The 10,236-nt window shown below is 31.1% G+C and overlaps 1 protein-coding gene across 1 annotated transcript in view; it reads left to right on the top strand.

Moving 5' to 3' along the window:
* The window catches only part of LOC105623980 (band 7 protein AGAP004871), a 388,611-nt gene that overhangs the window by 63,314 nt on the left and 315,061 nt on the right, over nucleotides 1-10,236 (top strand). Inside the window, exon 2 of the mRNA XM_012205353.1 lies at nucleotides 4,065-4,174. Within this exon, the coding sequence (XP_012060743.1) occupies nucleotides 4,065-4,174 (110 nt within the window). The remainder of the gene's footprint in view (nucleotides 1-4,064; nucleotides 4,175-10,236) is intronic.

Genomic DNA, 10,236 nt, shown 5'->3' with positions numbered 1-10,236 from the left:
CCGAAATTCGAGGCTTTATTGTAAAAAACTGGTTATACATTTATGATTCAAAGTATTGTCCATCGCTGGCCACTACTTTCTCCCATCTTTTAGGTAGCGTACGAATTCCGCATCGAAAAAACTGGTCATCTTTTGAGGCTATCCACGAATCGATCCAATTTTTTACTTCTTCATAAGACCGGAAGTACTGGTCAGCCAGGCCGTGTGCCATTGATCGAAACAAATGATAGTCAGAGGGAGCAATGTCTGGAGAATACGGCGGGTGGGGTAGGACTTCCCATTCAACGTTTCCAAGTATGTCTTGACCACTTTCGCAACATGGGATCGAGTATTGTCATGCTGCAAAATCACTTTATCGTGTCTCTCGTTGTATTGCGGCCGTTTGTCTTTCAATGCTCGGCTCAAACGCATCAATTGCGTTCGATACCGATCGCCTGTGATTGTTTCAGTCGGTTTTAACAGTTCATAATACACTACGCTGGTCCCACCAAATACAGAGCATGATCTTGGAGCCGTGAATATTCGGTTTGGCCATCGACATAGAAGCATGGCCGGGAACTCCCCATGATTTTCTGTGCTTAGGATTATCGTAATGAACCCATTTTTCGTCCCCAGTCACAATGCGATGCAGAAATCCCTTCCGTTTTTGCCTTTCAAGCAGCTGTTCACAAGCAAACAAACGCCGTTCAACATCTCTCGGCTTCAATTTGTACGGCACCCAATTTCCTTGCTGAATCATTCCCATGGCTTTGAGGCGTTTTGAAATGGCTTGTTGAGTCACTCCCAATGATCGTGCCAATTCTTCTTGATTTTGACACGAGTCTTGCTCAAGTAATGCCTCCAATTCTGCATCTTCGAAAACCTTCTCTCTTCCACCGCTATGCCGGTCTTCGACGTCAAAATCACCGTTCTTGAAGCATTGAAACCACTCACGACACATTCTTTCATAGCTTTTAATAGCGGCCTCACCATAAGTATTTGAGAGCATTCGATGAGCCTCAAATTTCTTCATATTGAAGCAAAAAATTAAAATCTCCCGCAAATGACGAGAATTTGGCTCGTAAACTGACATTTTCAATCGAGAATAACTTTATGATGCAGACACAAATCGATTAATGTTTCTATGGGGTTATGTTGACAGATGGTCAAGTTTATTGTATGACGTCTATGATCTATTTATTTCGACCACCACTTACCGCTAAAGCCATCTATAGGAAAACGGCGGAAGCAAAGTTGTACACCTAATCGATTATATCGAAATAGAGATTTAGTTCACTGCAAGAGTAAGAAGACAATAATTGCATTATCCTCCTCGAGAGCAAAATAGAGGCTATGTTAGAAAGACTTGAAGGAGACAATCTAGACCTACAATCTATCAGAGGAAATTGGAATGGAAAAGGGATGTTCAAGGACTTAAAATATGATAACTTAAATGCCGTCATATTAGTTAATGGAGCTTTAAGACCAAATCTAAGTTGACGAACAAAATCATTGAAAATAAAATGATGATGAGACCAAATAGATTCAAGATCAAATATAAGTTAATGAAAATTATTGAGTGGATTGGCTTTGCTGAAGAATACGAGGTTTATACATATTAAGAATTGATAAAATTGAGGGAGCGAATTGTAGAGTAAATTTTATCATTTGTTCCTGGTAGCAAGCTGACGTCAAAATGATGTCATTTAACATCAAAATGATGACAAAATGAGCTTACTATCTGAGCTGATTGTAGGTGTATTTATCGATTCAGATGGCGTTTGATTCATTTTTGTCCGGGGAGGCGAGTCACATAACTATCGTTATTACAACATACACGAAGGAGAGAATATTGCGTCAACTATCTTACTATATCTTTTGTATCAAACAATTGTTCAAGTATATTTTATTCAGAGAAATACTGTTAATGCTTATAATGCTTTATAATCAAAATCCTTTATATTCCTCCACAAAATGGTCATCTCAAAACAGTTCTGTTTTTGAGGCAGTCTTGCTTCAAATTTCAGATTAAATGTATCAGTACAAAGGTATCTCCAAAATAAAGAGGACTCGTTCGAATAGGCTGCAAAAAAGATTTGCAAGCAATCAATTTATTAAAATAAAATATAACTTGCATTAAAGTAAAATATAACTTGCAGAATTTAATTTTCTTGCTGAAAAATTCGTTTCTTTTATAGAATCTTTATTAGTATTCAGCAAAAAGACATTGTTATTACTCCAACTCATTATTACTGTATTATTGAATATTAAACTGTTGACATGAATTTTAAACTGTTTTTGACGGAATTGCGGAAATAGTTATTTGCAGACATTGTAAACAAAACAATATAACATTTGGCGAATCAGATCATTGTGGTCTTGATTTTAAAATCATAATTAGATACTGGTGTGATCAAATACCAATCAACTCCGATCCTTTCATTAAAAATGTTTACGAAATAAATTTTAGAATAGTGTTTGTTATGAGATTATGAGGCATTGCTAGAGAAGGCATTAACATCTTTATGGATCTTGGATTTATGGACCTCGGCCAAGTTTGTCTGCGTACAAAAATGCTATGAAAAAAATTCCGTGGCAAGTGCAGCATTTGATATTTTGTGTAAAAAAGTGGTTGATGAAGAAAAAAGAGAAAATACTAAAAATGGAAAATCTTTATAAAATTTAAAAGTGTCTGGCGATGAATACTGCAAAACACGCTCTCAACTTCTCTTTATCACGATGTTAATAGAGTAGGTGGATGTGCGTGCGTGCAATGTTTTATTTGTGCCAAAAAAATTGTTTTATTGTGCTCAAAAAAATCAGAGAATCACTTACAATCAGTCTTACAAGGGAGTAAATTCAAAATTAGGTATTTTTGAGAAAAATAGCCGTAGAAAAATATTTGAAAATGTATTTTAAAGTCTGAAGCGGAAATTTTCGAATGTTTCAAATCCCATATCTCACTGCAACACTGTTGGAAAAAATGTATCCAATTTAATATATGTATATTATATGTCCCAAATGGTCCATTCAAATTTTTGGGTTAATTTAACACAAAATGAATGTATTACAAGATTACACAAGTATTATGTAAAAAAATAAATATGAAAAAAGGTAATATTGACACTGTAAACAAACTTGAAATTATATTTTTTTCAGTAAAATTGACATCTAAATATATTAGATTAATTAATATTTTATTCATTTGTTTTATTGTTAGAATTTACGTTATAAAACACTTTACTTTCATGTTATTTATTTAGTCACAAATTATATCATTTTGAAACTAAGAAATATCAATTTAACACAAAATGTTTAAATAACATAATTAGATTTTATGTTAAATTAACACTTGCATATATTAAAAACTTCAACATAAATTATTAATAAGAATCCGAATGGACTGTTTTCAACACAATGTTTTTTATTGTGTTCAACAATTTCACTACAAATGGCATTAATTTAAAGCAAACCTTGAAAAATGAAAGAATAATACAAAAAATAATATATTTTAAATGTAAATTCTAAAATAAATGAATAAAATATGTATTAATTGACAATATATCGTAAATGTTAATTAAAAAAAATATATTTCCACAGTTTGTTTACAAACTGTATCATTATCTTTTTGTGATCATCTTTTTAACATAATATCTGTGTTTTTTAATATATTTATTTCATATTAAATGAATACAATTTGAGTTTACCACGTTTGGGACATGTGAAATGTTATATTCAAAATAAATTTTCAAGCAGTGTACGATTTTTTTTACTAATTGTAAGTTATGATGATTTAAAGTGAGTAAATTTTCGGATCTTTTCTCTAAAAACCTGTATCACACTCGTATTATATCGTATTATATCGTAACAATTTGAATCTATACTTTTGAAAGTTGTCTTCTTGGCATTTTGAAAATACATTAAATATAAATGTAACGATTTAAAAATAAATTCTTTGAATAGATATTTATCTTTTATTTCACATATATTAATTGTTTTTATTTATGCATATATTAATATTATGCATATATATATTATTTATGCATATATTGTTTTAAGTATCGAATAACGTTATTATGTTGCAGCGGATGACAGTGCACAGGGAGATGCGACAACATGTGGGAATATCTTGGTGATATTATCGTGGATTGTTGTAATATTGACAATGCCATTCTCTCTCTTTGTTTGTTTCAAGGTAAGAGGCCTTCAGAGAAGAAGGTTCAGAGGAAGAAAGATGACTCTTTTAAAAAAAATTTTTAAGATCATTCTCATTTATGTTATAAATTTCTCGCTATTCGCCGACAGTTGTGAGAGTGAGCGTTTTAATGAGCAATGTTGTTCCAATGTAACTATAATTACATGGAATTTATTCATAATGCTATTTTTATCCATAGTACATGCAAATGTTCGTTTTTGCAATGCTTTTATTATTATATCGGAGCTCATAGATATGTATAATACACATACTAAGATTAATTTCTAATTAAAATGTTAAGATCCTGTTTTCAATATGAACAATAGTTCAGTTTTACGATTAATCATCAAATCTTTGTTGTAGATGATGATGTAGATGATTATTCGTCAAAATATTGGACTAATGTATTATTCACATTGAAAACAGAATTTCAACATTTTAATTAATCTCAGTATGTGTATATACATCATCTACTTTTGCAACAAGTTTTCAAGCAATTTTAACTGTTACATTTCTTATTACTGTTAATTCTATTAATCTATATATTAATAAAATAAAATTTTCAATAAAAATTTTACTTTATTGCTGAATTTGCTAAAGAACAATCTGTGATTTCGAAATGTTCTATTAATATATTCTACTAATAAATATATTAAAAGTTTAATTATAATTTCTTTATTAAGCTCGATTATTAACCATTATCAAGTTATATATAATATACAGGGTGCGTTATCAAAATCCGGACAAATTTTAATTTAAATTTTCCGCTATATTGTTTCGCCAGAGGTTGTTGTTGGCATCCGAGAAAGCCTGATGCTTCTAGTAAACAGTATAGTGATATTCTCAAAGTGGCCGCGATATTGAAAGTGCGAAGTATAATATAATCGAAGAGCCGCGATCATCTAAGGCTTTCGCGCTGGGCGCTCAGCAACGGAAATAATTCGATTCTTTGGATACCTGAGATCAACGGTTTATGACATTGTGCAAAATAGATGATTTTAGAACGGTCCAAGAACGTTGAGTCGGCGAGAATGAGTCACTCGAAAAAACGCACCGCGAGGACCCTCGCAGTTGAAAGAGCTCAAATGCTGATTTCGGATAATCCAGGGCAATCGTTGCGCGTTCTGATGGAATAGTGAATGGATAGAAACTGGGGCGTCCGGAAGGCCTTATGTTTTTTAGTAGGATGGTGCATCGACTCATACGAGTCATTTGATTCAAAATTGGCTCTTAGACAACGTTGATATGTTTTGGTCCAAGGAATTCTGGCCTCTCAACAGTCCAGATTTAAATCTTTTGGACTACTATATATGAAGTAGTTGAAAGAGTCACAAACAAAGTCTTGATATCCCTACCCAACGTGATGTTAAAGACCGCTATTGAGGCAGCATTTGTCGGCATGGACTGCGCTACATTACAGCGTGCGTGCGAACGCTTCAGATCGAGATAGAGGTCATCATTCAAGCTTATGGGGGATATATTGAATAATTGAGCTCTATAGAGATCTTCCAAGTGCCATGTAAAAAGATTTTTGTAATATTTAATTTTTCATTAAAAAAATTTTGTTTAAAGAAATTGTTCGATTTATCCGGGTTTTAGTGACGCACCCTGTAATTTGTTAGCTTTGCATAATAGGGGAGACAGGGGTCAATAGGCTATGTAGAGGTAAGTAGATTAATCGAAGCTATGTTGCAAACAAATAGCGCGAGACTCGTAAACGTGACCAAGCACGCAGCAGCGACTGCCGCTCAATTTTCTGTGATATCGCGAAGCGGACGCATCTATGATAGAAGTTACGCTAATTTAAAAAAATCATACATGTAAGTAAATATTTTCATTCTTAAAGTTTTTACAATCATGTATAACTATCTGAGATATTTGATTTCCATTTATATAGTAAATGTAATTCTTAATAAAGTCCAACAGAGTTTTTTGTTTATCTGTTTTTGTTATCGTACAGTTAAAAAAATGTTTTAAAAAATGAACAGATGGGGCTAGTAGGCCTAACCAGAACACGAGGCTATATGACTAATTTAGTGACGATTCTAATAGTATCTACTCTCAAACTTCTTGGAATTAAATTCACTCTAAAAGAGTGAAAATACAATCAGTTTTAAAAAAGAGTGAAAATGTTTTCTTCTTGAAAAAGAATGGCAATATTTCATTGTTTTAAAGAGATGATTTACTTCAGTGGTAAACGTTATAAGTTTAGTTCCTTCACGTCCAATTTCGATAAAACTAGGCTCATTCGACGTATTTTACACGAAACGAACGAATTTAGCAAAAAGAATCATTGTTCTGTCTTGAAATATTAATCATTAAAGTTCGTTTAGTTTGTTCGTTAAAGTTTGTTAGGTTAGGAAAATGTCATTTGCTTCGTCCTGATAAAAACGTTGATAGAGAAATCCTATCGTTTTGAATATGAAATTTGGTTCGTAAATTCACTAATTTGAATCAGATCTTATAGAAATCTTGTACAAATCTTATAAAATTTGATAAAATACGATAGGATTTATAATCGATTAATCGTGCTCGCGAGGTCAATGAAAATGATATAAACTTATATATAAACGACACAAATTAATAGAAATCCATTTTCAATCGTTCTCTTTCAATTTTTTTTTACTAAGGTGATCTCACTTTCTTCCATAAGTAGCTGTATTTTCATTTTCTTTGAAATTTCACTCAAAAGAATTTAGAGAGTATTCTTTTTTAAATGCACCTATAATGCAATAATTTTTTAATGAATTTTAATAATAAAAATATACAAAAATATTATAGTTAAATTACAAGAAATTTTTTATGCATGTATAAATATGTATAAACATACCTTATATAATAAATTGTATATGTTTATGAACATTTATACATAACATAAATATTCATAAATATTCATAAACATGTATGTATAATTATATATGAAATATGTCCATATAATGTTCATACATTCTTTTTCTTTTGTAAAATTACTTTTAAATGTAATAGAATACAATCATATATGTATTATATGTTTGTGTATATTTATACATAAGTATTTATGTATGAAAAATTTTTTGCCGGATAATATGAAATAAGATATTAATTTAATTACAGGAAATTATGAGGACGTACAAGCGAAAGATAGACAAAGGAAATATTCCGAAGAACATTATGGAATTTGCATGTAAAGAAGTAATTTTAGAAGGGAAAAGTGTTCATTCTTCAGGATTGAAATATAATATCTCATATTATAAAATTTTGGATCGATATGTTACGAATTAAAAGCTGCAGAAGAAAATCAAGTATCGAGTTTTCAATTAACTCATATAGGTTATATCAAAAAGTCGTCAAATTTTGAATGATATGAAAGAAATTGCTTTAATGGAATATATTAAAAAAGCAGCAGATATTTATTATGGTTTAACACCCAGAGAAATAAGAAAATTGGCTTATCAATTTGCAATAAAAAATTGAAATAAAGTGCCAGATTCTTGGAATGAAAAGAAAATGGCAGGTAAAGATTGATTCTCATCTTTTCTTAAACGCAATAATAGTTTATCAGATCACCACAAATCTTTCTAGAACGACATCATTTAACAAACATAATGTTAATTTGTTCTTCACAAATTTGGAAACAATCTACAGTCGTTTAAGAATGGAGCCATCTGACATCTGGAATGGAAGAGACAGGGATTACTATTATTCACACTCCTAATCGTGTAGTTGCACGTCGTGGGATGAAGCAATTAGGAAAGATAACTTCAGCTGAAAGAAGAACTCTCGTTATTATTGCAGTTTCAGTTATAGGAAATATAGTCCCATCATTTTTTATATTTCCAAGAGTCAAAGATCATTTTGTACAAAGAGGCCTTCTTGGATTTGAAGATGATGTCAATTCATCAAGTTGGATGAAAGAAGAACATTTTATAAAATATTGTAAACATTTTGTTCGTAATATTAGACCATCTAAAGATGTTAGACTATCTAAAGAAAAACCTTTTTCTTTTATTTGACAATTAACCATGAATCTCACCTTTCTGATTAAGGTACTTGATTATTAGAAACAGAATGGAGTCACAGTTTTATCATTTCTTCCCTATTGCGATTCATAAGTTGCAATAGATAGATTTGTATATGGCCTTTAAAAAAATATGTCAACACAGCATGTGACAACTGGCTAACTAGTAATCCAGGAAAAACTTTATCTATTTATCACATTCTAGAAATAGTAAAAATTGTATTATCTCTGGCGACAACTTCAACAAATATTCAGGCTGATTTCCGCGTTTCAAGAATATCTCCTCTAAATGAAAATATATTTCCTGAAAATGAATTCTTAGGATCTTATGTGACCGATAGTGAAGATATTTCTACTTATCAACGCTGAGAACAATGAACTTTCTGTCCAGGAAAATATCGATCTTTTAGCTAACGAGGAATATGAATCTTTCAGTTACCGAGAAAAATATTAATTTTTTAGCTATCAAGGAAAATATCGATCTTTCATCTGTCAAGAAAAATGTCGATCTTTCATCTGTCAAGGAAAATGTCAACCTATCTTCGATGTCTAGCTTAATAATTACACTTCAAGATATAAGACCTCTGCCAAAAGCGGAATCGCTTCAAGAAAAAAGAAGAAATACTCGTAAATGTTCTAGTGCAATACATATAGACTCGCCAGAAAAAGATGCACTCATGAAACACAAGCTAAATAAACCAAGAAAAAAAAGTAGAATGAACAAGAAAGGAAAGGAAATGGAACAAAAAAGCAAGACAATAAGAAAAGGAAAAAGTAAGAAAAATTCAAATAAAGGAAAACATCCTTTGGTTGAAAAAGTTATAAGGAAGATTCTGAATAAACTAAATTCTTCATCCTCGAATGACACAGATGCAATGTGTCTCGTTTGTAGAAAGTTAATAAAAAATATTCCAGGAGAAGGATACAATGTATGAAATGTAGCATGTGGGCACATTCTAAATGCATAAAGGGTAACACATTGTATTGTATTTGTTATAACAGATTAGATAAATGCAATTCAGATTAGATAAATTACGTATCTAATGACAAAGGTATAAAGTTATATATATATTTTATTTTATGAATATGTTAAAATACATTTATAAACGTTTCGTTAATATGTAGTTCAGATGTACCTTAAAATATACTATAAATATATATTAAGCTTCATTTTAATTAAATTACCCCATTAGTCATCTTACCTCAGTCCTGGGGCTAGTTGAACCAGATGGAATTCATTACAAAAATGTATTTTTTTTTCATATTATCAGTTTAGTTATCAGTTTACATTTATTATTAAAATATTATTAGATAGCCAAATGTATGTAGTAACTAGTGTAGAATTCATTTTTTTTCGATAAGTCTCTTAATTTCATCTGTAAAAATTCGAAACTGAAAAATGAATCTATTAGTTCCGGTCTCCCTTACGAGCGAATACGAGTTGATGGTGTTATAATGATGATCTGATTCTAGAATACATTGCTTTGAGATTAATGACGTAAACGTCCAGAAATTTGCGATAACTACACAGTTGTCATATAAATCTATTTAATCTTTTTTCAAGTTAATTCCCCTTCCCCTGGATTTTATGGGTTTAGAGCTTTAGATTTGAAAATTTATTTATTATAATTTCAGCACTTTAAAATACGTAAGAAAAACTTGTATAATATTTTTGATGTTGCATTAAAGAAAGATCCTGGGCTAAATAGTGTAATTTTAGTAAGAGGTTTGACAATTTATTGAGGTTGGAAAAAATGATCTGTCTTGTGCAATTCTGAAGTTACATTCGGTTTCATAGTCTCAAAATACATAGGGATACATGGGTTTAATCTCTCGGACATAATATTTCTTATTTTGTGCGCGCGTGCGCAAAAGTGTGTGTGTGTGTGTGTGTGTGTGTGTGTGTGTGTGTGTGTGTGTGTGTGTGTGTGTGTGTGTGTGTGTGTGTGTGTGTGTGTGTGTGTGTGTGTGTGTAGTATATACTACTACTACTACTACTACTACTACTAACTAACTAACGTAACTAAGTAAACGTTACTTTACGTTACGTACGTTAACTACGTTA

The sequence above is a fragment of the Atta cephalotes genome, assembly GCF_000143395.1.
Source record: "Atta cephalotes unplaced genomic scaffold scaffold00002, whole genome shotgun sequence".
In the NCBI taxonomy this organism is placed as follows: Eukaryota; Metazoa; Arthropoda; class Insecta; order Hymenoptera; family Formicidae; genus Atta; species Atta cephalotes.
The sequence above is the reverse complement of the archived record's forward strand: the minus strand, read 5'-3'. Positions and strand labels throughout refer to the sequence as shown.